The 25,643-nt window shown below is 51.6% G+C and overlaps 3 protein-coding genes and 1 non-coding gene across 5 annotated transcripts in view; 1 reads left to right on the top strand and 3 right to left on the bottom strand.

Moving 5' to 3' along the window:
- Positions 1-5,275: 5,275 nt before the first annotated feature.
- On the bottom strand, positions 5,276-19,537 carry LOC126011596 (F-box only protein 6-like). The gene is made up of 7 exons (XM_049775416.1): positions 19,432-19,537; positions 18,231-18,521; positions 15,494-15,620; positions 15,144-15,239; positions 14,833-14,968; positions 14,477-14,683; positions 5,276-5,337 (listed from the first exon to the last, which is right to left on the bottom strand). The coding sequence occupies exons 2-6, from the start codon at positions 18,490-18,492 to the stop codon at positions 14,510-14,512; spliced, it is 795 nt and encodes a 264-aa protein (XP_049631373.1). The 5' UTR covers positions 18,493-18,521; positions 19,432-19,537; the 3' UTR covers positions 5,276-5,337; positions 14,477-14,509.
- The window catches only part of LOC126011571 (F-box only protein 6-like), a 28,142-nt gene continuing 7,774 nt past the window's right edge, over positions 5,276-25,643 (bottom strand). Inside the window, exons 2-6 of the mRNA XM_049775392.1 lie at positions 9,446-9,739; positions 6,352-6,478; positions 6,008-6,103; positions 5,695-5,830; positions 5,276-5,544 (exon numbers count right to left, since the gene is read on the bottom strand). Of these exons, the coding sequence (XP_049631349.1) occupies positions 5,371-5,544; positions 5,695-5,830; positions 6,008-6,103; positions 6,352-6,478; positions 9,446-9,710 (798 nt within the window). The 5' untranslated portion in view covers positions 9,711-9,739 and the 3' untranslated portion in view covers positions 5,276-5,370. The remainder of the gene's footprint in view (positions 5,545-5,694; positions 5,831-6,007; positions 6,104-6,351; positions 6,479-9,445; positions 9,740-25,643) is intronic.
- Positions 7,081-7,187, top strand: LOC126012906 (U6 spliceosomal RNA). Its single transcript, XR_007497250.1, has one exon. It is a non-coding gene; the product is annotated as a U6 spliceosomal RNA (small nuclear RNA).
- LOC126011559 (F-box only protein 44) overlaps positions 9,574-25,643 on the bottom strand; it is a 49,980-nt gene continuing 33,910 nt past the window's right edge. For both annotated transcript variants that reach the window (XM_049775380.1, XM_049775378.1), the window contains exon 8: positions 9,574-9,662. The gene's annotated coding sequence lies outside the window, so the exon portion shown is untranslated. The remainder of the gene's footprint in view (positions 9,663-25,643) is intronic.

Below are 25,643 nucleotides of genomic sequence, written 5' to 3'. Positions count from 1 at the left end.
TGGGGGTGTAGGGGAGAGAAACCAGTGACTGGGAGGCCCATGTGGGGAAGTAGGGACAGAGCCAAGGATCCATATACCCAGATGGGGCAAAACTGGACCCTTCTGGGGGAGCAGAGCTGTTGTGGGGCTGGTGGAGGGGGGCATCACCTCTGTCCACGAGGCATCGTTCCATTGGAGAAACTTCACAGGTGGGGGCTTGAAGGACACCAGGGTGATGAATTCTGCTGAGGTCAGATGTACACGAAGGTGGTAGGTGCAGCCACAATCAGCTCGGGGCGCGAACCTATGGGGCAGTAGGGGCTCAGGTTGGCTTCCAGGCACTGTATATCTCTCTGCACCCCAAGAGCGGGCAGACAAAGGCTGCTTCAGTGGGCATCACCAACACCTTGTCCTCAGAGAGTGCCCTGTCACAGGGCAAGCACCAAGATCAACTTGGTCTTGACCTGGGGTAGCAGATACCCCAGAACCCTCAGAATGGAAATTTGGGGGGCTGTTCAGAGGCTGGAGCAGGGTGTGTGTTTCTGTACCTGGAATGGCCCACCCCGACAATGGGTGCCTACCAGTCCTTCATGATGATGTCTGGCCGGTAGTGGTCCAGAAGCTCATCCCAGTAGCCATTGGCCTTGAGGTCCACCAGCTGTGACTTGAGGCACATCCTGGGGGAGTTGAGGGGGAGTAGAGCATGGCAGCCCCCAGTGGACCTGCCATGGCCCTTAACCCCTGACCCTTGGCTGGGCAATCTGGACCCTCATCTATGTGTCCACCACAGATTAAAGGGCCCTGGCCCCAGATCCTGGGTAGGGCTGCTAGGAGTAATTTCTGAGCACAGAGCCAGGAGTAAGCACCACAGGGTGTGGCCCAAAACAAAATAAAAAAAAAAAAAGCAAGCAAAGAAAAACTCCCTCCCTGCTGTGCTATTCCACTCTGATCCTCTTTGTAAAGGAGCAGGTTTTTCGGGGGGCTGTTGGGACACACCTAGCTGTGCTTATGGGATGAAGGGAATCGAACTGGGACCAGCTGAGTACAAGGCCAGATCCCTACTCACTGAATTCTCTCTGGTCTCTCCCTTTCTTCTTTCTACTTGTGAAACTGCACAAGGTTTCCTGTTCCACGAGCCCTCACACCACACAGTGGTCACATCTGTAATGAGATGCAAATATACAGTGACCACATCTGTGGTAAAGATACTAATAAAAGTTTTAGAAGTCAAATGCAAGAAAGTGCCTTATCCCTTGAACTATATTGCCTTTATATATAAATATAAACATATATATATATAAACATAAAAAAATAAAATAAAACCATCCACAATGGCTGTGGGGGCCCAAAATTGCCCTTTGCCTTTTTTTTTTTTGGTTTTTGGGTCACACCCGGCGGCACTCAGGGGTTATTCCTGGCTCTATGCTCAGAAATCGCTCCTGGTCCCCATACCAGAACCTTTCTCCCTAGCCTGGGGAGTGTTGGGAGGCTTGGCAGGCCCCCAGCCATTCTTTTCTTTGTCCCCTGACTCCAGGCCTTCCCTGGGTGCCAGCTCAGATAGCCAGAAGTGGGTTCAGGTGGACTCTTAGTGGTCCTCAGGTTCCCCCCTCCCTCCATACTCCAGGGGGGAGGTGCATGGGGAGGAGGGTGGGCAGACATCTGGCTTCCAATTTCGTCCTTGATTCTGGAGACCAGCTCTTGCCAGGTATAGGGTTTTTCTCCCCAGGACTTCAGTCTTTCCCTGGGCACCGGTCTAGGTGGACTCTATAGGGGTTAACAGGCTTTCCCCCTATCTCTCCCTACACTAATGGGAATGTGCTCTGGAAGGAGGGCAGGCTGTTCTAGCACTGGTTTATATTGGGACAGTCAGTGGAAATTTTTTCTCTTTTTTTTCATATTGATATTATTGTGTGCATATATTCTATATATCCATAATATCCATCTTGTATTGGGACCTTGATACTGCCCTACAAAGCTCATTTCTAATATTTTACTGCCTCAGTCCCAACCCTTACTTCCCCACATCCTCCCATGTAGGTGCAGCTCATGACATGAAGCTCACCACATAGAATGATAAGTGCAGTTAGAGAAATAACTACACTGAAAACTATCATAACAATGTGAATGAATGAGGGAAAAAGAAAGCCTGTCTCAAGTACAAGTGTGGGTGGGGTGGGGAGTAGGTAGATCTGGGAAATTGGTGGTGGGAATCCTGCACTGGTGAAGGGGGGTGTTCTTTACATGACCGTAATCATACAAGTACAATTATATTTGTAATCACGGTGTTTAAATAAAGATTAAAAAAAAAAAAGAAATCGCTCCTGGCAGGTTCAGGTTGGGGACCATATGGAATGCCGGGATTCGAACCACCGTCTTTCTGCATGCAAGGCAAGTGCCATGTCTCCATGCTATCTCTCCGGCCCCATCCTTTGACTTCTTAACATGGGGGTGGGGTGGGTAGGAAAAACAGACAGCCACATCCGTACAGGGTTTCACCATAGGGGAGGACGGTGCAAAATGTTCCCCCAAAAAATAATAAAGGGGGCCGGAGCGTTGATGCAGGGCATAAGGCGTTTGCCTTGCAGGCACTAGTCTAGGACGGACCCCGGTTCTATCCCCCAGCATCCAACATGGTCCCCCCAAGCCAGGAGCGATTTCTGAGCACAGAGCCAGGAGTAACCCCTGAGCATCACCGGGTGTGGCCCCCAAAACCAAAACAAAAAAACAATAATAATAATAAAGGAAAAGAAAAAAATTATATATTTTTCCTTTTCTGGAGGGATTGACTCTAAACCTCCCTAAAGGTTCAAGGGGGCCCATTTTAAGTGTCACCAACTTCTAAAAAAAACTGGGGGTTGGAGGAATCCGCAGTCAAGTCCTCACCCAGGGGTCCAGAGTCCCTCCAGGATTTGCCCCGCACAGCTGCAAGCACCAGAGAAGCGCCCTGTACCCCCATGAAGACGCTCTGTGCCCCAAAAGTCTCTGCACCCCGAGAACCTCTCTCCACCCCTAGAAACCCTTCTGCACCCAGGGCTGCCCCAGGGCCTGCGCCTTGTCTCCTCCCACCTCCCCAGGTGCAAAGGCCGCAGCCTGGAACGCGGTTCCCCAGCTTGGAACCAGGAACCAGGGCCCAGGGAGGAGCGGGTGGAAGCCGCCCCCCGCCCCCCCTGCTGGGTCCCTACCTGGGCTGGGGCGGGGAGTCCCTGCCTCTCCTCTCCTGCACTCCGGATGGACATGACGCCAGGGCTGCCCTGGCTGCCTTCTTCGCCCCGCCCTGGCTCGCCCCGGCCTCCTTGCTGCCTTTCCAGGCTCCCTGGCAGTTGCATGGCGAGCTCTGCCGCCCTGGACACCCCAGACCTGGTTTTCCCAAAGCTCAGGCCTCCCGTCCATTCTCTGTCCGTCCATTCTCTGTCCGGCGAGGGTCTTCCTAGAACCTCACCCATGCCCTGGGGTTGTGGGGACAAACCTGGGGCCAGTTCCAGCCTCTCCTGCAGTTGGCCTCTGGGGATGGCTGACATCCAGCAAAGGTGCAGGAGGCACCAACTTCCCAGTAGTTTTTAGTATTTCCCTTTTCCTGGACCACACACCCCATTTCCCCGGAGGACACACCCCAAAGGGATGGCTTCTGATGGGGAAACCCTGCCTTGTGCTCACCATCAGGGTGGCTGGGCAGTCACTGGGCACTGTGAGTGCAAAGACCCCTCTCCCCCTTTCCCCAACACAAGAACATTTATGAGCCTTCATAGGCCCCCCTGTGGGGACCAGACAGGGGCTGGATTTGGGGTCCTTCTGGTGGGGCTGACTGTGACACTGCTGTTGGTGACGCGGGGGCTGTACCAGACTGCCCAGCCCTGGGTGTCATGGCCCCTGTGCTGGAAGAAGATGTAGCGCATGCCAGGAGGGTAGTCTATTAGGTGCCAGGCACTTCTGCAGTGCTCTTGGGGCCAGGCAGCGCCAAGACCCCAGCCTAACTGGCCAAAGTCTAGGAGAAGATCTCGATCCAGCCGTCACAGGATCGCTCACTCAAGATGTGTTCCAGATACCTTGTTTTGGGGTGTCTTGATCCCTCTCCACACTTGCCAACCGGCTATGGGACTGGGCCAGTCTTCTTGCAGGTGAACTTTGCCCTCTATCAGACACTCTCTGATACCAACAACTTTTATTGGGCTGCACAAAGTGCGGTGGGTCTGATCAGAACTCCGAGTCCTTCCAAGAGGAGAGATGGGCCAGAGTCGTCCAAGGTGGTGTGGGGTCTTGATGTGCTCTCCATGTCTCAGAGAACTGGCCATGGGATGGAGGTGGACAAGGGTGGTGGAGCTCCCTGAAACTCCAAATCCATCCCATCACTTTAGGGCTCACCCAACCCAGTTCCCAGAACTGGCCGGCCAGCCTGAGCTTCTCAGGAGTCTGGGGATGTCTGGAGTTGCCTGACGGTGAAAAAAATCTCCATCTGGTCTTCTTTCCCACCTCAGAACTCAGGGCTGCACCTCCTAGGTCTGCCCTCTGCTTAGTGTGATTAGCCAGAGGTGACCTTTCCTGCTTCTTGTGCCATCAGGTGGCCAAGCCAGTGTCTGTTCTGGGGGTCTCTGGGGCAATGGCAGAGAAGGGAATTGTTGAATAAAAGCCCTTTGGATGGGCTTGGATGGTGGTGGAGGGTGAGAGGTCTTTCTCCTCCAGCCCAGGACACATGTCTCCAATCCCCGCCAGCCGGCGGGTCTGCAAGTTCAGGATAGCGGTGGGGAGAAAACTCACAGTCAGGCTTCTTCAGGAGATATCATCTTTTTTTTTGGTCACACCCGGCAGCACTCAGGGTTCCTCCTGGCAGGCTCGGGGGACCATATGGGATGCCAGGATTTGAACCACCATCCTTCTGCATCTAAGGTGAACGCCTTACCTCTGTGCTATCTCTCCGGCCCCAGGCGATATCATCTTTATTCAGCCCTGGCCAACATGTGTGGCCTATTATCTTAAACCTATTTAAGCATGCTCTCCTCAGCTTGCCTGCCTCTTGATTTTTTTCAGCCATCTCTCCTCCTGCTGTTTCCATCCTCAATCAATAATCTAAAATTCCTTTTCTCCTGCTCCTCAGGCTAACCTTTTGAGACCTCTTCAAGACCCCTCCCAGAAATGGGCAGGTCTTACCCTAAGGTAAAGTTATGTAGAAGATGGAGGTGGGGTGACAGGGAATTACTCATACCACCTCCATCAGGGGCCCTCGCTCTTAAAAGGAGCCTCTGAAGGCCTCTCCTGTGCCCCCCCCACCCCCCGTCCCCAACCAGTCTCTGGTCCAGGCAAGTTTTACTGAAAATGTTTATTACAGCACAAGAAAGTCCCAATGGGCTGTGGGCTTGCATGAGCCTTGACCGGGCCCCCTGTGGGGACCAGACAGGATTAAGCTGTGCCCTCAGGGGCTGGATTTGGGGTCCTTCTGGTGGGGCTGACTGTGACACTGCTGTTGGTGATGCGGGGCCCGTACCAGCCTGCCCAGCCCTGGGTGTCGTGGCCCCCGTGCTGGAAGAAGATGTAGCGCACACCGGGAGGGTAGTCCGAGAATGTATGGGAGACCTAAGGGTGCAGGAAGGAGAAGACAGGCATCAGGAGGCCCAGGTTGGGAGGTAGGGACAGAGCCAAGGGCCCCTGCAGCCTGGACGAGGCAAAACTGGAGCCTTCTAGGAGAGCAGGGGCTGTTGTGGGGCTGAATAAAGGGGGCCTCACCTCCCTCCAACTAGCGTCATTCCACTGGGGAAATGTCACAGGTGGAGGCTCAAAGGATGCCAGGGTGATGAATTCTGCTGAAATCAGACGCACACTAAGGAGGTAGGTGGAGCCACAATCACCTCGGGGTGCGAACCTGTGGGTGGTGGGGGATTCAGGCTGGGCCACTACTAACATAAGCTGGGTCTTACACTGCGGTATCAGATACCCCAGAAACCTCAGAATGGAAAATAGGGGGGCTGTTCAGAGACTGGAATAGAGGGCGTGTCTCTGCACCAGACTGGCCCGCTCAACAGTGGGTGCCCACTCTTACCAGTCCTTCACCACGATGTCCGGCCGGTAGTGGTCCAGCAGCTCATCCCAGTAGCCATTGGCTTTGAGGTCCACCAGCTGCGACTTGAGGCACATCCTGGGGGAGTTGAGGGGGAGCAGAGTATGGCAGTCCCCAGTGGAACTGCCATGGCCCGTGTCACCTAGCCCTGAGCTGGGTGCTCTGTGTCCCCATGTGCGTCTACCACAGCTTAAACATCCCTTGCTTCAGCTCCCAAGTAGGACTGCCCTCCTACTCAGTGGGCGTCCAGCCTCTGCACCCTATTCTGTCCCCTGTGACCCTGGTCACCAAGCTGAGTCCTGCCTGGGAGTACACAAGTGTCTTACCAAAAAGATGTGACAAAGTATTTCGTGACTCCACTGTGGGGAAAGTTCTCTCCAAAGTCTCCGGGGAGTGTCTCCACCTTCCATTCATGCCCTCCATTTTTGTCAATCTGCCATGAGTTCAGGCCCTCTAGAAAACAGGCCAAGAGAGGCCATGATCCGAGTTTCAAGGAGGGTTTGCACATAGCTCTAGGGGTGTCCTCACCACCCCTGTGATCCCAAGCCTAACTTCACTTCCCAGACTGTGGCTCCAAACATGAACTAGGAGGAGGGAAGTTTCCCTCCCTCCAGAACCTGGCCTTCCCCTATATTCTGCTCCCCAGGGGTGGCAGAGGTTAAAGCAGGTCTGGAAGTGGGGCCCTGTGGGGATCCATTCCCCAGCTTCTAGAACAGGGGTCTCAAACTCAATTTATCTGGGGGCCACAGGAGGCAAAGTCGGGGTGAGGCAGGGCTGCATAAGGGATTTCACTTTCCGAATATTTGCAATAAAAAATTGCAAAAAATTGCATTAAACATTTGCATACCCTAAACAGAAATGCGAACAACCGTGAATACTGCGATATTTGAAGGCTGGCCTCGGGCCATAAAATGTTGTACGGAGGGCCGCAAACGGCCTGCGGGCTGCGAGTTTGAGACCCCTGTTCTAGAAACATCCACACCTGGAAAGGGCAGGAAGAGGAGTCTGCTTGGGGGAGAAAGGGAATAAGGAGTTAGAGAGAAAAGGGAGAATCAGTGCTCGCTTCGGCAGCACATATACTAAAATTGGAACGATACAGAGAAGATTAGCATGGCCCCTGCGCAAGGATGACATGCAAAGTCGTGAAGTGTTCCATATTTAAAAAAAAAAAAAAAGAAAGAAAAGAGAGCATCAACAAAGAAGCAGCAAAGAGGAGTCAGTCAGCAACCAAGTCTAAAGAGTAGCTGAAAGGGAGACAGAGGCTGAGAGAGCCAGAGAAGAAGCAGAGAAGTGGCTGCTAGGAAAAGGCTTAGCATAGAAGCCATGTGAGGAGGTGTCCATGACATTTAGGACCATGAAATAAAGCTGGCTGACTCCTGGAACTTCATCTGACTGCTTTGTGAATTTTTCTGCTGTCACAAAGCAACCTACAGATCCATCAGGCCATATGGGCTGCAGGAGCCAGGCCTACCTGAGAAAGGCCTCATCATCCCCACACCAATTCTAGGACTCTTTAATTTATATTGAAACAACAGAACCCTAGCCATAGCACAGTGAGGAGGGCATTTTCCTTGCCTGCGGCAGGCCTGGGTTTGATCCCTAGCATCTCATGGTCCCCCAAGCCCACCAGGAGTGGTTCCTAAGTGCAGAGCTGGGAGCAACCACTGAGCACTGACCATGTATGGAATGGAAGAGGAAGAAGGAGAGAGTCCTTGAATTGGGACTGGACGTTCAAAGCACAGAGCTCTGAGAATAACTGGCAAGAGCAAGTATAGACAGCTGGAGGTGGCTTTTCTGCCAGCTCCACTCCTGTGTCCCTGGATGGGAGGCCCAGCCTCTGATAGCATATGTGTGTGCGTGTGTCAGCCTGGCAGACTCAAAGACCCATGTCCAGCTGTTTAAGGGGCTGTGTTTGAGTGTGGGAGACCTGGGTTTCCCTAGCACCACCAGGGGAACCCCTGAGCACAGCTCTGGTGTGTCCCAAACCATAAAGGAACATATATACATCTGTCCTTAGAAAACAAGCCTTTCTGGAAAAAAAAAAAAAAAGACGGGCCCGGAGAGATAGCACAGCGGCGTTTGCCTTGCAAGCAGCCGATCCAGGACCAAAGGTGGTTGGTTCGAATCCCGGTGTCCCATATGGTCCCCTGTGCCTGCCAGGAGCTATTTCTGAGCAGACAGCCAGGAGTAACCCCTGAGCACCGCCGGGTGTGACCCCCCCCAAAAAAAAAAAAAAAAAAAAAGAGGGGCCAGAGAGATAGCATGGAGGTAGGGCGTTTGCCTTTCATGCAGAAGGTCGGTGGTTCGAATACTGACATCCCATATGGTCCCCTGAGCCTGCCAGGGGCTATTTCTGAGCATAGAGCCAGGAGTAACCCCTGAGCACTGCTGGGTGTGACCCCAAAACCAAAAACCAAACACCGGAAAAAAAAAAAGAGTTGGAGGAAGAGTGAGAAGAGGAAGAGGGAGGCCGGAGAGATAGCATGGAGGTAAGGCATTTGCCTTACATGCAGAAGGACGGTGTTTTGAATCCTGGCATTCCATATAGTCCCCCGTGCATGCCAGGGGTGATTTCTGAGCATAGAGTCAGGAGTAACCCCTGAGCGCTGCCGGGTGTGACCCCCCCCAAAAAAAGACGAAGAGGAGGAAGAAGAAGAGGAAGAAGGGGAAGAGGAAGAAGAAGAAGAAGAAGAAGAAGAAGAAGAAGAAGAAGAAGAAGAAGAAGAAGAAGAAGAAGAAGAAGAAGAAGAAGAAGAAGAGAAAGAGAAAGAAGAGAGGAGGAGAAAGAAGATGAAGAAGATGCAGTGGAAGAAGAGAAAGAAGGAAGAAAATAGATGAGAAAAAAAAGAGAAGGAGGAGGCTACAGATGTGGTTTAATTTGTAGAGCAGATGACTTAGAGGTGTCGATGCCTAGATTTGTTCCCAGATGATCTCGTGTTCATGTGCTAATATTCTCACAAACTATGATTTTGTGTATATCTATCTGTATGTACAAAAATATGTCAAATACTTATGCATGCTCACATCTAAAGCAACTGTAAAAAAAATCAAACAGGGGGCCCAGAGAGATAGCACAGCGGCGTTTGCCTTGCAAGCAGCCGATCCAGGACCAAAGGGGGTTGGTTCGAATCCCGGTGTCCCATATGGTCCCCCGTGCCTGCCAGGAGCTATTTCTGAGCAGACAGCCAGGAGTAACCCCTGAGCACCGCCGGGTGTGACCCAAAAACCAAAAAAAAAAAAAAAAAAATGAAACAGTTCTGGCTGAAGGAAAGGGCAATTGGTGGGGAACACAACAGGCAGGGAGCATATCTGGGGGCTTGGTGGGCTGGGCAGGGCTTCAAATTGAGGCCTAAGGAGGGAAGATGGCAGGCATCAGGCAGGGGCGAGAGGGAATATTATAGGCCCTGCTCTTCACCTTACCTTCGGCACACGGATTCTGCAGGAGGTTGCGGTGGAGGCTGTGGAGGAAGTAGAAAATTTTCCAGTCAGCCACTGTCTGGTCCCCTTCCTTGGTGATGAAGCCTTCCCGCAGGCACTTGCGCTTCCACAGGGTCACCACATCAGTGAGGTCCCGCCACATGCTGCAGACAGGGCGACAGCACAGCAGCAGCTGGCGGGCGGGCAGGTGGACGAAGACCTCCAGGAGGATGTTCTCGGGCAGCTCATTGATGTTCAGCAGGGCCATGGCTGGGCTGCCGAGGGGTGTGCTGGGGCCTGGGGAATCACAGGTGATCAACCCTCACCAGCCACGTCATCTCCCAGGGGGCCCAGGAGTTCACAAGAGAGACCATCATACCAGCACCCACCACTATCCTGGGGCTCTGCTGATGGGACACTCCCCAAAAGCCGCATGCAAGCAAAGCTGGGTGTGTGAGACCTGCCTCCACATCAACAGTGCAAATGGGGGACAAATTATGCAGCAGCTAAGTTGTTGGTCTCACATGAGGATGCCCTGGGTTTGATCCCCAGCATCCCAGATGGTCCCTTGAGCCTATCAGGAATGATTCCTGGGCACAGAGCCAGGAGTTAACCATGAGTCTAACAGTGTTAAGGGTGACAGATCTCTGATCTATATGTGTATTTTTTTTTTTGTTTTGGGGTCCAGGGAATCAAACCCCGTGCAAGATAAACTGTCCTCCCTGGGGCTGAAGTGATGGCACAGCAGGGAGGATGTTTGCCTTGCATGAGGCCGACCTGGATTCGATCTCTGGCTCCCCATTAGTCTGAGTTTGCCAGGATTAATTTCTGAGTACAGAGTCAAAGTAACCCCTAAGTACCACTGAGTGTGTCCTCAAACCAATAAAAAGCAAGCAAAAATCAAAAATACCCTCCCTGCTGTACTACTGCTCCAGCTCTGATCCTCTTTGTAATTAAACAGGTTTTGGGGGGTGTAGCAAGTCAGCCCCTGAAGAGATTGACTGATGGTGGGATGGAGGATGAGGCCTTTTTCTTCCAGCTCGGAGCACGCGTCTGCCACCCTGTCTAGCCCACGGTTCTGAGGTGAAACGGCGGGTAAACAGCTCGCAGACAGTCAGGCTCGTGGAAATAATCGCTTTATTCGGAGGACAAAACTGAAGTCCAAAGACTCAGCTTCAGTTCCAGCCAAAAAGCCCCGGCCTTCCACAGACCCTTGTTTTTATACCCCAGAGTCAGGTACCACCCAATGGTGGGATCAGATACCAACCAATGGTGGAAGCAGAATCAGGTCCTACCCTAGGGTGGGGGCAGAATGCCAGGTCACACCCTAGGGTAGGGCACAATCACCTAATCAGTTTAGGGTGAGCAACATAGTAATCCCCCAAAATATTTACATACACAACAGGGGGGCTGTTGGAATTTTTTTGGAAATGCACACCCAGAAGCGTTCAAGGGTTACTCCTGACTCTGCTATCACATATTGCTACTGACCGACTCTGGGGACCAAATGGGATGCTGGGAATTGAACGCTGGTCTATCCAGGGTCAGCTGCATGCAAGGCAAATGCCCTACTGATGTGCTATCTCTCGGGGATGGGGGTGGGCTCTTGGGACACACCTGGCTGTGCTTGGAGACCTTATGGGATGAAGGGAATCGAACTGGGACAAGCTGAGCGTGAGGCCAGATTCATACTCACTGGTTTCTGTCTGGTCACTCCCTTTCCTCTTTCTACTTGTGAAACAGCATCTGCACAATGTTCCCTATTCCATGAGGGCCTCACATCACACAGTGGTCACGTCTGTAAGAAGATGCAAATATACAGTGATCATATCTGTGGTAAAGATACTAATAAAGAAAAAAAAAAAAAAGATACTAATAAAGGTTTTAGAGCTGGCGAGATAGCACAGCAGTAGGGCCTTGCAAGCAGCTGACCCAGGATGGTCGGTGGTTCAAATCCTGGCATCCCACATGGTCCCCTGTGGCTGCCAAAAACGATTTCTGAGCACAGAGCCAGGAGTAACCCCTGAGCGCAGCCAGGTGTGCCCCCCCTCCAAAAAATATAAATAAAAGCAGATCGGTGTCGCAAGCGGTGATGCGTCTGCCTTGCCCTCCCTAGCCTAGAATGGACACTGGTTCTATCCCCTGGCATCCCTTATGGTCCCCCAAGCCAGAAGCGATTTCTTTTTTTTTTTTGGGCCACACCCTGTGAGGCTCAGGGGTTACTCCTGGCTATGCGCTCAGAAGTTGCTCCTGGCTTCTTGGGGGACCATATGGGACGCCGGGGGATCGAACCGCGGTCTGTCCTAGGCTAGCGCAGGCAAGGCAGGCACCTTACCTCCAGCGCCACCGCCCAGCCCCCAGAAGCGATTTCTGAGCGCACAGCCAGGAGTAATTCCTGAGCGTCCCCAGGTGTGCCAAAAACCCAAAACTAAGGGGCCGGGAAGGTGGTGCTAGAGGTAAGGTGTCTGCCTTACAAGCGCTAGCCAAGGAACGGACCGCGGTTCGATCCCCCGGCATCCCATATGGTCCCCCCAAGCCAGGGGCGATTTCTGAGCACATAGCCAGGAGTAACCCCTGAGCCTCAAACGGGTGTGGCCCAAAAACCAAAAAAAAAAAAAACCCAAAAACTAAAAACAACAACAACAACAAAAACCTAATAAAAGTTTTAGAAGTCAAATGGAAGACAGTGCCTTATCCCCTGAACCTTTAAGATTTTGCTTTTGTATATAATTATAAATACATACATACATACCCTGCCAGGAGCGATTTCTCAGCGCAGAGCCAGGAGAAACTTCTGAGCACCACCAGGCGTGGCCTAAAAGCCATATAAATAAATAAAAATCTTAAGGGGTGGGGCGGTGGGGAGGGAAATAAATCTTAAAATAAAAATACAGCTCCAGGGGCTGTGGGGCCCCACAACTGTCTTCACCCTTTGCCTTCTTAACGTGGGTCAGTGGGTGGGTGGCAAAACAGAAACAGCCACACCCTGACAGGGTTTCCCCGCTGGGGAGGGCTGTGCAAAATGCTCCAAGAAAAAGAAGAAAAAGAAAATAGAAAACAGAAAACAAGGTTTTCTTCCTTTTCTGGAGGGACTAACTCTAAAGCTCCCAAAAGGTGCAAGGGGGCCCGTTCTATGTGTTGCAACTTCTAAAAAATACTGGGGGTCGGGAGGAGGGATCCGCATTCAAGTCCTTAATGTGGGGATACTTGTCTGGTGAGGGCACATGCAACAGAGGAAGCACTCTGCACCCCAAGAATCCGCTCAAGGCCCTGAGAAGCCGCTCTGCACCCCGAGATCCTCTCTGCACCCCAAAAGCCTGTCTGCACACACCCCCAGAAGCCGGTTAGCACCCAGAGCTGCCCCAGGACCCTGCGCCTTTCTCCACCTGTCCTCCCCACCTCCCCACCTCCCCAGGCGCAAAGGCCGAAGCCTGGAACGCGTCTCCCCAACTAGGAACCAGGAACAGGGCCCAGGGAAGTGCGGGAGGAAGGCGCCCCAAATCCGGGCCTGGACCCGCGGATGCCGCCCAGAGGCCAGGCTGTGCGTGACCAGCCCGGGATTCCCCCGCTGCCGCTTGCAAGCAGGGCCCCGGGTCCCCGCTCCCCGGGGACGCCCCAGACCTCGCTGTCCCGTAGCGTGTGTCCTCCGTCAGGTCCTGGCCCTCCTAGAACCTTATCCCCGGCCAGGAGTTGTTGGGACAAACGTGGGGCCAGTTCCCCTCTCCTGGGATTGGCCTCCGGGGATGGCTGACACCCAGCAAAGGCGCAGGAGGCACCCACTTCCCAGTGGTGATTACTTACTTTCCTTTTCCCGGATGACACACCCCCAAGGAGTGGCTTCTGATGGGGAAACCCTGCCTTATGCTCACCATCAGGGGCCAGCCAATAGCTAGGCACAGGGAGCACGCAGACTCCGCCCCCAAAACAAGAACATTTAACTTAAGTGTCTAGTGGGTGCTGGGCACTTTCTCAGTGCTCTTGGCAGAGTGGCAAAGGCCGCGCCAAGGCCCCAGCATAACTGGCCAGGGTCCAGGGGAAGATCTGGATCGAGCTGTCACAGGATGGCTCACTCAAGATGTGTTCTAGATACCATGTTTTGGGGTGTCTTGAGCTCTCTCCACATTTCTGGCTGGCCACGAACTGGGCCAGTTCCCCCCGGGTGAAGTTTGCCCTCTGTCAGACACTCTCTGATACCAACACCTTTTATTGGTCCACACAAAGCACGGGTGGGTTGCATCGGAATTCCAAGTCCTTCCTAGAGGAGAGAGAGGCCAGTGGTGTGGGGGCTTGATGTGCTCTCCAAGCCTGGGGGTGCTGGCCATGGCATGGATGTGGACAGAGGTGATAGTGCTTCCTGAAATCCCAAATCCATCCCACCACTTCAGGGCTCATCCAACTCAGCTCCCAGAACTGGCCGGGCCTGCCTGAGCTCAGGAGTCCAGGGATGTCTGGAGTTGCCTGACAGTGAAAAAAAAATCTTTATCTGGCCTTCTTCCCACCTCAGAGCCCAGGGCTGTACCCCCTGACCAGGTCTGCCCTCCACTTAGCATGATCAACCAGATGTGACCTTTCCTGTTTCTTGTGCCATCAGGTGGCCAAACCCCCTGTTCCGGGGGTCTCTGGAGCAATGGCAGAGAAGGGAGTGACTTGTACCACCTCCATTAGCGGCCCTCACTCTTTTTTTTTTTGTTTTGTTTTTTTTTTGTTTTTGTTTTTAGGCCACACCCGGTGACGCTCAGGGGTTACTCCTGGCTATGCGCTCAGAAGTCGCTCCTGGCTTGGGGGACCATATGGGATGCCGGGGGATCGAACCGAGGTCCTTCCAAGGCTAGCGCAGGTAAGGCAGGCACCTTACCTCCAGCGCCACCGCCCGGCCCCACGGCCCTCACTCTTAAAAGGGGCCTCTGAAGGCCTCTCCTGTGGCTATGGATGGGGTGCCCCCCATCTCCAACCAGTCTCTGGTCTAGGCAAGTTTAACTGAAAATTTTTATTACAACACAAGAAAGTCCCAATGGGCTGTGGGCTTGCATGAACCTTGACCAGTCCCCCTGTGGGGACCAGACAGGATCAAGCCATGCCCTGAGGGGGTGGATTTGGGGTCCTTCTGGTGGGGCTGACTGTGACACTGCTGTTGGTGACATGGGGGCCGTACCAGCCTGCCCAGCCCTGGGTGTCGTGGCCCCCGTGCTGGAAGAAGATGTAGCGCACACCGGGAGGGTAGTCTGAGAAAGTATAGGAGACCTGAGGGTGCAGGAGGGAGAAACCAGTCACCGGGAAGCTCAGGTTGGGAGATAGGGGCAAAGCCAAGGACCCATGCAGCCTGGACAAGACAAAACTGACCCTTCTGGGCGAGCAGAGGCTGTTGTGGGGCTGGGTAAAGGGGGCCTCACCTCCCTCCACTTAGCGTCGTTCCACTGGGGAATTGTCAGAGGTTTCAGCTCAAAGGATGCCAGGGGGATGAGTTTCTTGGAGGTCAGATGCACTCTAAATATATAGGTGGAGCCACAATCACCTCGGGGTGCGAACCTGTGAAGAGGTTGTGGGTTCAGGCTGGGCCACTACCCAGATCCGCTGGGTCCTACGCTGGAGTATCAGACCCCAGAACCCTCAGAATGAAAAATACAGGGACTGTTTAGAGGCCAGACAGAGGGTGTGTCTCTGCACCAGACTGACCCCCTCAACAGTGGGTGCCCACCCTTACCAGTCCTTCACCACAATGTCTGGCCGGTAGTGGTCCAGCAGCTCATCCCAGTAGCCTTTGGCTTTGAGGTCCACCAGCTGCGACTTGAGACACATCCTGGGGGAGTGGAAGGGGAGCAGAGCATGGCAGCCTCCAGTAGACCTGCCATGACCAATGACCCCTAGCTCTGGGCTGGGTGTTCTGTGTCCCCATTGTGCGTCTACCACAGTTTAAACACCCCTTGCTTCACTCCCAGGTAGGACTGCCCTCCCATCCCGTGGGCATCCAACCTCTGCCAGAGCACCCTATTCTGTCCCCTGTGACCCTGGCCACCAAGCTGAGTCCTGTCTGGGAGCCCCTGAGTGTCTTACATATAAAATGTGACAAAGTATTTTGTGACTCCGCTGTGGGGAAAGTTCTCTCCATAGTCTCTGGGGAGTGTCTCCACATTCCACTCGAGCCCTCCATTTTCGTCAATCTGCCATGAGTCCAGGCCCTCTAGGAAACAGGCCAAGTGGGGCCTTGAGCAGAGCTTCCAGGAGGGTTTGCACATAGCTCTAGGGGTGTCTTCCCCACCCCTCTGATCCCAAGCCTAAGTCCACTTCCCAGACTGTGGCTCTGAACATGAACGAAGAGGAGGGAAGTTTCCCTCCCTCCAGAGCCTGGTCTCTCCCCTATATCCTGGTCTCCCCCCTATATCCTGGTCTCCAGGGGTTGCAGAGGCTAAAGCAGGTCTGGAATTGGGGCCCTGTGGGTATCCCCTCCCCAGCTTCTTATTTATCCTACCAGAATGATCAGAACCACCCACACCTGGAATGGGCGGGAGGAGGAGTCTGCTTGGGGGGAGAGATGGGATAAGAAGGAGTTAGAGAGAAAAGGAAAAATCAGTAGAGAGAATCAGCAGAGAGAATCAACAAGGAAATCAGCAAAGACAATCAACAAAGAAGCAGCAAAGAGGAGTCAGTCAGCAGCTGAAAGGGAGACAGAGGCTGAGAGAGCCAGAGAAGGAGCAGAGAAGTGGCTGCTAGGAAAAGGCTTAGCATAGAGGCCATGTGAGGAGGTGCCTCAACAGTTAGGACCGTGAAATAAAGCTGGCTGACTCCTGGAACTTCATCTGACTGTTTTGTGAATTTTTCTGCCGTCACCATGCAACCTATAGACCATCAGACCATATGGGTTCGGAAGCCAGGCCTAACTGAGAACGGCCTATCACCCCCACACCAACTCTAGGGCTCTTAATTTATATTGAAACAACAGAGCCCTAGCCGTAGCAGAGTATGGAGGGCATTTTCCTTGCATGCAGCAGTGCAGCAGGCCTGAGTTTGAGGCCCAGCAACTCAAGGTCCCCCAAACCCGCCAGTAGGGATTCCTGAGTGCAGAGCTGGGAACAACCCTGAGCACTGACCTTGTGTGGAATGAAAGAGGAAGGTGGAGAGAATCCTTGGTTTGGGTCTAGGATGTTCAAAGTCACAGAGTTATGAGAACACCTTGCAAGGGTAAGCAGACAGCTGGAGGTGGCTTCTCTGCCAGCTCCACTCCTGTGTCCCTGGATGGGAGGCCCAGCCTCTGATAGCATGTGTGTGTGTGCGTGTGTCAGCCTGGCAGACCCAGAGACCTATGTCCCGCAGTTATGGGGCTGCATTTGAGTGTGGGAGACCTGGGTTTCCCTAGCACCACCAAGGGCAACCCTGAGCACAACTCTGGTGTGTCCCAAACCATAAATGAAAATACATTTGTCCTTAGAAAACAAGCCTTTCTGGAACATTCAGCATTCAGGGGGAGTGTGTGTGTATTCCTCCCCTAACTTTTTTTGTTTGTTTTGCTTTGCTTTGTATTTGGGTTACACTCAGCAGTGCTTTGGGGTTCCTCCTGGTTCTGCACTCAGAAATCATTCCTGGGAGACTCAGGGGACCAAAATGGAGCTGGGATTAGAACCACCATCCTTCTGCATGCAAGGTAAATGCCCTACCTCCATGCTATCTCTTTGGCCCCTCCCCTAATTTGTTTATCTCACCTGAATGATCAGAACCACCCACACATAGAATGGACTGGTAAAGGAGTTGGCCTGGGGGAGAGAGGGGATAAGAAGAAGAATTTGGGCCCGGAGATATAGCACAGCAGCATTTGCCTTGCAAGCAGCCGATCCAGGACCTAAGGTGGTTGGTTCAAATCCCAGTGTCCCATATGGTCCCCCGTGCCTGCCAGGAGCTATTTCTGAGCAGACAGCCAGGAGTAACCCCTGAGCACCGCCGGGTGTGGCCCCAAAACCAAAATAAATAAATAAATAAATAAAAATTAAAAAAAAGAAGAATTTGAGAGAGAGAAAGGGAGCAGCAAGAGGCACACACACCTTGGGCCAAAGCCAGTGGTGAACAGGACTTAACTGATTCTGGACTCAGGGATCACTCCTGGAGGTGTTTAGTGGCCTGTGCCAAAGATCGAACCCAGGTAAGCCATATGCAAAGCAATACCCTCCCTACTATGCCAAGTCACCAGTCCACTCCTTGTCCCAGGAACCTGTCACATCATAACAAAAGGAATTTTAATATTTCTAGAGGAGAATAAACAGAAGGCCTGGTAAGATGCCATCTCCTTAGTGTGGATTAATGTTTCGAAATCTCCTAAGAAATATTTCACCAGGAGGCCCGCTGGGATGCTTCTGCCCTATGTGGATAACTGGACAATTCCTAAGAAATATTTTTGAAGGGCCAGAGAGATGGCACAGCGGTAGGGCATTAGACTTGCACATGACTAACATAGGACGGACTGCGGTTCCATCCCCCAGTATCCCATATAGACCCCAAGCCAGGGGCAATTTCTGAGCACATAGCCAGGAGTAAGCTCTGAACGTCACCAGTGTGACACCCCCCCCCCAAAAAGAAATATTTTTAAAATGTATGTTATGGTACTGATAGTATGTTTTAATCACAACTAACATCAAATTGGCCTATTATGAATTCTTCCTTCTGCTGTGTATATTACAGACAGGGAGCACATCTGGGGGCTGGGCGGACTGGGCAGGACTTAGAACTGAGGCCTAAGGAGGGAAGATGGCAGGCATCAGGCAGGGGTGAGAGGGAATGTTTTAGGCCCTGCTCTGCACCTTACCTTCAGCACAGGGATTCTGTAGGAGGTTGTGGTGGAGGCTGTGGAGGAAGTAGAAGATTTTCCAGTCAGCCACCGTCTGATCCCCTTCCTTGGTGAGGAAGCCTTCCCGCAGGCATTTGCGCTTCCACAAGGTCACCATGTCGATGAGGTTCCGCCACATGCTGCAGACAGGGCGACAGCACAGTAGCTGGCGGGCTGGCAGGTAGTCGAAAACCTCTAGTAGGATGTCCTCAGGCAGCTCGTTGATGTTCAGCTGGGCCATGGCCGGGATCCCCAGGGCTTTGCACGGGCCTGGGGAATCACAGGTTATATGAGATTTCAGCGGCCTACTGGCACCTGCCACTATCCTGGGGTTCTACTGAGGGGCCCCATGACAGCAACATGCAACCACAGCTGGGTGTGTGAGAGCTGCATCCACATCAACAGTGCAAGGGACAAATAATGCAGCAGCTAAAGCGTTGGTCTCATGTGATCCCCAGCATCCCAGATGGTCCCCCAAGCCTGCCAGGAATGATCTTTGAGCACAAAACCAGGAGTAGCCTTGAGCCGGGCAATGTTAAGGGTGACAGATTCCCAGGCCTTTCTCTGATCTCTATGTATATTTTTTTGTTTTGTGGTCCAGGAGATCAAACCCCATGCACGATAAACTGTCCTCCCTGGGGCTGAAGTGATAGCACAGCAAGTACGATGTTTGCCTTGCATGTGGCTGACCCAGGTTCTATCTCTGGCACCCCATTAGTCTTGAGTTTGTGAGGATTGATTTCTGAGTACAGAGCCAGGAGTAACCCCTGAGCACCACTGAGTGTGGCCCCAAACCAATAAAAAGCAAGCAAAAGAAAACACCTTCCCTGCTGTATACTGCTCCAGCTCTGATCCTCTTTGTAATGAAACAGGTTTTTTTGGGGGCTGTTGGTTTTTTTTGTTGTTGTTGTTTTGTTTTATTTGGGGCCACACCTGGCAGTGCTCAAGGGTTACTCCTGGCTCTGTAATCAGAAATCGCTGCTGGCCGGCTAAGGGGACCATATGGGATGCTGGTCTATCTAGGTATTGCTACATGCAAGGCAAATGCCCTACTGATGTGCTATCTCTCTGGCCCCTGGGTGGGGTGGGGGCTCTTGGGACACACCTGGCTGTACTTGGGGACCTTATAGGATGAAGGCAATTGAATTGGGACCAGCTGAGTGCGAGGCCAGATCCCTACCTACTGGATTCTCTCTGGTCTTTCCTTTCCTCTTTCTACTTGTGAAACCATATCTGCGCACGGTCCCTGTTCCAGGAGGCCCTCACACCACACAGCAGTCACATCTGTAATGAGATGCAAATATACAGTGACCACATCTGTAGTAAAGATACTAATGAAGTTTTAGAAGTCAAATGCAAGAAAGTGCCTTATCCACTGAACTATTATCTAGGGACCTCTAAGATTTTGCCTTTATATATATACGTATTAATATAAATACATACATACATACATACATACATACATACATACATAACCTGCCAGGAACAATTTCTGAGCATAGAGCCAGGAGAAATCCCTGAGCGCCGCCAGGTTTGGCCTCCAAACCAAATACATAAAAATGAATTTTAAAATAAAAATACAGCCCTAGTGCTTTTGGGGCCCTAAGACTATATTCATCCTTTGCCTTCTTAACGTGTGTGGGGGAAGTGACAAAACAGAAACTGTTACACGAGGACGGGCAATGCAAAATGCTCCAAAAAAAAATAATGATAATAATAATAATAATAAAGAAAAAGAAAACAGGGCCCGGAGAGATAGCACAACGACGTTTGCCTTGCAAGCAGCCGATCCAGGACCAAAGGTGGTTGGTTTGAATCCCGGTGTCCCATATGGTCTCCTGTGCCTGCCAGGAGCTTTTTCTGAGCAGACAGCCAGGAGTAACCCCTGAGCAACGCCGGGTGTGGCCCAAAAACAAACAAACAAACAAAAAAAACAAAAACAAAAACAAAAAAACAGAAAACAAGATTTTTCTTCCTTTTCTGGAGGGACTGACTTTAAACCTCCCTCAAGGTGCAAGGGGGCCCGTTTTAAGTGTTGCCAACTTCTAAAAAATACTGGGTGTGGGGGTTGAGATCCGCATTCAAGTCTTCACTGCAGGGATACTGGTCAGACCTGGGCACATGCAGCAGAGGAAGTGCTCTGCACCTAGAGATCCTCTCTGCGCCCCAGAAGCCCGTCTGTCTCGAGAAGCCTTTTAGCACCCTGAGCTGCCCCAGGGCCACGCGCCTTTCTCCGCCTGTCCACTCCACCTCCCCAGCCCCAAAGGCCCAAACGCGTCTCCCAGCTAGGAACCAGGAACCGGGCCCAGGAACCGAGCCAGAGACCCGCGGTCGCCGCCCAGTGGCCAGGCCCGAGTCGGAGGCTGCGGGAGACCTGCTTGGGGACCCCCCTCCCCTCCGCTGGCCCTGCTAGCAGGGTCCCTGCCACCAGGCCACCTGCTATTGCCTCTCCCTATCGCCCCTCCTCAGCCTCTCCGCTCCCCCAGACCTCGCTGTCCTGAAACTCAGGCCTCCGTCCGTCTGTCCTCTGCCCTCCTCTGTCTGGCCTCCTAGAACCACATGCTTGGCTTCGGAGTTGTGGGGACAAACGTGGGGCCAGTTCCAGCCTCTCCTGTGACTGGCTTCCGGGGATGGCTGACATCCAGGAGGCGCCGCTTCCCAGTGGTTTTCAGTATTTCCCTTTTCCCGGACGACACACCCCACTCCACGGAGGACACACCCTAAGGGGTGGCTTCTGATGGGGAAACCCTGCCTTATGCATCATCAGGGCGCTAGGCCATAGCTAGGCACTGGGAGCAGCAGACACCCCCTAACTCCCAATTTAAGAATATTTAACTTTGCACCTACTGGGTGCCAGCACTTTCTCAGCACTCTTGAGTGGCACAGGCAGCACCACGGCCCCAGCAGTGCTGGCCAGAGTCCAGGGGAAGTTCTGTATAGAGCCATCTCTAAGTCTCTAGATCTCTCTCTCTCTCTCTCTCTCTCTCTCTCTCTCTCTCTCTCTCTCTCTCTCTCTCTCTCTCTCTCTCTCTCTCTCTCAAAATATGTTCTAGATACCCTGTTTTGGAGTGTCTAGATGGCTCACCATATTTGCCAGCTGGCCACAGATTGGGCCAGTGTCCCAGGGCTGGGCCAATCTCCTCCCTGGTGAGGTTTGCCCTCTATCAGACACTCTCTGATACCAACACCTTTTATTGGGCTGCACAAAGACAGTGGGTTGGATGGGAATTCCAAGTCCTTCCAAGAGGAGGGAGAAGCCAGAGCCCTTCACAGTGGTGGTTTGGGGACTTGGTGCGCTCTCCAAGCCTCTTGGAGCTGGCCATGGCATAGAAGTGGATGGGGGTTGGGGCTGGAGCGGTGGCGTAGTGGGTGTTTGTTTGCCTTGCACATGCTAACCTATGATGGATAGTGGTTCGATGACTCAGCGTCTCATATGGTCCCCCAAGCCAGGAGCATTTTCTGAGCACAGTCAGGAGTAAGTAATCTCTGAGTGTCATTGGGTGTGCTCAAGAAAGGAAGGAAGGAAGGAAGGAAGAAAGGAAGGAAGGAAGGAAGGAAGGTAGGAAGGAAGGAAGAAAAGAAAAGAAAAGAAAAGAAAAGACAAGAAAAGAAAAGAAAAGAAGGAGCCGGGCGGTGGCGCTAAAGGTAAGGTGCCTGCCTTGCCTGTGCTAGCCTTGGACGGACCACAGTTCGATCCCCTGGTGTCCCATATGGTCCCCCAAGCCAGGAGCAACTTCTGAGCGCATAGCCAGGAGTAACCCCTGAGCGTTACCGGGTGTGGCCCAAAAACCAAAAAAAAAAAAGAAAAGAAAAGAAAAAGAAGGGGCCGGGCAGTGGCGCAAGAGGTAAGGTGCCTGCCTTGCCTGCGCTAGCCTTGCACGGACCTCGGTTCGATCCCCCGGTGTCCCATATGGTCCCCCAAGCCAGGAGCAACTTCTGAGCACATAGCCAGGAGTAACCCCTGAGCATTACCGGGTGTGGCCCAAAAACCAAAAAAGAAAAAAGAAACGTGGATGGAGGTGATGGTACTCCTTTAAATCCCAAATCCATCCCAGGATTTCATGGCTCATCCAACCCAGCTCCCAGAACCAGCCCGGCCTGCCAGAGCTTCTCAGGAATCCAGAGATGTCTGGAGTTGACTGACAGTGAAAAAAAATCTAAGTCGGAGAGATAGCACAGAGGTAGGGCGTTTGCCTTGCAAGCAGTCATCCACGACGGATGGTGGTTCAAATCCCGGCATCCCATATGGCCCCCTGTGCCTGCCAGGGGCAATTTTTGAGCACAGAGCAGGAGTAACCCCTGAGTCCCACCAGGTGTGACTCAAAAAACAAATTAGAAAAAAAGTAATAAAAACTCTCCATCTGGCTTTCCATCCCACCCCAGAGCCCAGGGCCGTGCCCCCTGACCAGGCCTGCCTTCCCCACTCAGGCTGATCAGCCAGATGTGACCTTTCCTGCTACTTTCACCATCAGGTGGCCAGGCGACTGTCCTGTGGGCCTCTGGGGCAATGGCAGAGAAGGCAGTGACTCCTACCACCTCAATCATGGGCCCTTGCTCTTAAGAGGAGATCATGAAGGCCTCTTCAGCAGGCTATGGTCGGGGTGAAGAACCTCCCTCTAACCCAGGGGTCTCAAACTCATGGCCCGCGGGCCGTTTGCAGCCCTCCATACATTTTGTGGCCCACGGCCAGCCTTCAAATATCGCAGTATTCACAATTATACGGCCAGCCTTCAAATATCGCAGTATTCGCAATTATTTGCTTAACGAATAATCACAATAAAAATCGCATTAGCAAGAAAAAAAATCACATTAAACATTCACATATCCCGAGAAGTTCCATTTGGGGTATGCAAATGTTAACGCGATTTTTTTCTTACTAATGCGATTTTTTATCGTGAACATTTGATAAGTGAATAATCACAAATACTTTGCGCCTAGCACAGATGTCATTTCTGTTGCTCCTGCCCCCTGTCCCTTGCATTATCAGAGGCCTAAGGGAAAGAAGGGAGAGAAGTTTATTACAGAATTAGATTTTGTCATACCTTCATCATGACTTCATCAAAGCCTGCAGTGAAGAGAAAGATTGATGACGAGCACAGACAATTTCAGGAAAAGTGGGAGACGCAGTATTTCTTTGTTGAGCACAGGGGCATCCCCACATGTCTTATTTGCTCAGAGAAAGTTGCAGTTCACAGGGAATACAACTTGAAACGTCATTATTCAACTAAACATGCTGAGGAATGTACAAAATATCAAGGAAATGAGAAGGCCAAGCGAGTTGCCAATCTTAAAGCATGTCTAATGAGGCAACAAGATTTCTTCAAGAAAGCAACCAAAGAGAATGTTGCATCCGTCGAAGCTAGTTACATGGTTAGTGAGATGATTGCTAAGGCAGGGAAACCATTCACAGAAGGAGAGTTTGTTAAAAAAAAAAAAATGCATGTTATAGGCTGCAAGTATTATCTGTCCAGAAAAGAAAGGTTAGTTTAGCAAAATCAGCCTTTCTGCCAACACTGTGGCAGAGTGCATTTCTGACATGTCAAGTGACATTTATCATCAACTGTGTGAGAAAGCCAAATGTTTTGATGCATACTCAGTTGCTCTTGATGAGGGCACAGATATAACAGACACTGCGCAGCTCACAATTTATGTCTATGGTGTTGATTGCAATTTTGAATTGACAGAGGAGATGCTCACAGTAATTCCAATGCATGGCCAGACCACCGCTAATGAGATATTTCGGCATCTGTGTGATGCCATTGAGAATGTAGGTTTGCCATGGAAGAGGTTTGTTGGAATAATAACCAAAGGAGCACCATCGACGACAGGGAGGAAAAATGGACTGGTGGCACTTGTTCAAAAAAAAAACTTGAAAAGGAGGGTGTAGAGAAGGCCATTGCTCTTCACTGCATTATTCATCAGCAGGCCCTTTGCAGTAAATGCCTGCCATGTGACGATGTGATGTCTGTTGTTGTGAAATGCATCAACCAAATCAGATCCAGGGGCTTACAGCCAGGAGGCTCCATGCTTTTTTAGGGGAAATGGAGTCAGAATATGGAGATGTGCTCTATTTCACCGAGGTACATTGGCTCAGCAGGGGAAATGTCCTGAAAAGATTTTTTGAGTTGAGAGAAGAAGTGAAAGCCTTCATGGAGAAGTATGGGAATGATGTTTCTGAGTTGAGTGATCACAAATGGCTCATGGACTTAGCTTTTCTTGTTGACATCATACATAAGCTGAATGTGCTAAACAAGATGTTACAAGGCCCGTGGCAGCTTATCAGTGCTGCCTATGACAACGTGAGAGCATTCTCCACAAAACTTGTGTTATGGAAATCCCAGCTCTCTCAGACAAACCTTTGCCATTTCCCAGCATGCAAGGAACTTGTGGATGCAGGCATACCATTCAGTGATGAGAAATATGTTGATGCCACTTTTAAGCTAGAGAAGAAATTTGATCACAGATTTGCAGACTTCAAAAAGCACAGAGCCACTTTCCAAATTTTTGTGGACCCCTTTTCCTTTGATGTGCAAGATGTCCCTCCTGTGCTTCAAATGGAGCTCATTGACCTGCAATGCAACTCTGATCTCAAAGCCAAGTTCAGGGAGATTAGTGGAAAAGCAGACATGCATGGGCAATTTTTGAGAGAATTGCCCCCCAGCTTCCCTGAGCTTTCCCGAATGTTCAAGCACACCATGTGCCTTTTTGGGAGCACATATTTGTGTGAAAAATTATTCTCCACATTGAACTTCAATAAGTCAAGTACAGGTCTAGACTTAATGATGATCATCTTCAAGCCATACTGAGGGTCTCAGCTGCTTCCTCTCTAAAGCCAAATGTGGTTCAGATTTGTGAGAAGAAGCACTGTCAAGTCTCTGGCAGCAAGGAATAGGCAAAAGATGCCATGTTCAGAAGAACTGTTCATGATCTTCACTCAATATTCTATTCATGTTCAGAAGAAATAATTAAAACTGTTAATAATGATGTTTGAGGACTTTTTTTTTTTTTTGTGAAATCCCTTATGCGGCCTAGCCTCACCCCGACTTTGCATCCTGCGGCCCCCAGGTAAATTGAGTTTGAGACCCCTGCTCTAACCCAAGCATTTTTGAGGGTTCTTCAGAGCAAAAGAATGAAAACACTAAGAAACTTGGGAGTCCCATGTGCCATCTCCCGCTGCCCAGCCAGCCCTTCCCTGACAGCAGATTACCAACCAGGGTACTGCAGCAGGAAGTTCTTACAGGCATCCAAACAGCACTGTTGCCCAGAGAGGCAAGCTCTGAACCAGGCAAGTGGAACAGCGGCTCCTGCCCAGACCTGTCTGGTGGGCCCAGAAATTTCATGGAAGTAAAGCCACATGGTGAGCGGCCTGGGAGAAGCCCAGCATCTGGACAA

Source organism: Suncus etruscus, chromosome 6 (genome assembly GCF_024139225.1).
Source record: "Suncus etruscus isolate mSunEtr1 chromosome 6, mSunEtr1.pri.cur, whole genome shotgun sequence".
NCBI lineage: Eukaryota > Metazoa > Chordata > Mammalia > Eulipotyphla > Soricidae > Suncus > Suncus etruscus.
Note: the sequence above shows the minus strand (reverse complement) of the source record. Positions and strands in the feature narration are given on the sequence as shown.

Coding starts and splice junctions, on each gene's coding strand:
- LOC126011596 (XM_049775416.1), bottom strand. CDS start 18,492: ATGGCCCAGCTGAACATCAACGAGCTGCCTGAGGACATCCTACTAGAG. Junction 14,969..15,143: donor GACATTGTGGTGAAGGACTG/GTAAGGGTGGGC, acceptor ACCTCTTCACAG/GTTCGCACCCCGAGGTGATT. Junction 14,684..14,832: donor ACGACGCTAAGTGGAGGGAG/GTGAGGCCCCCT, acceptor CTGCACCCTCAG/GTCTCCTATACTTTCTCAGA.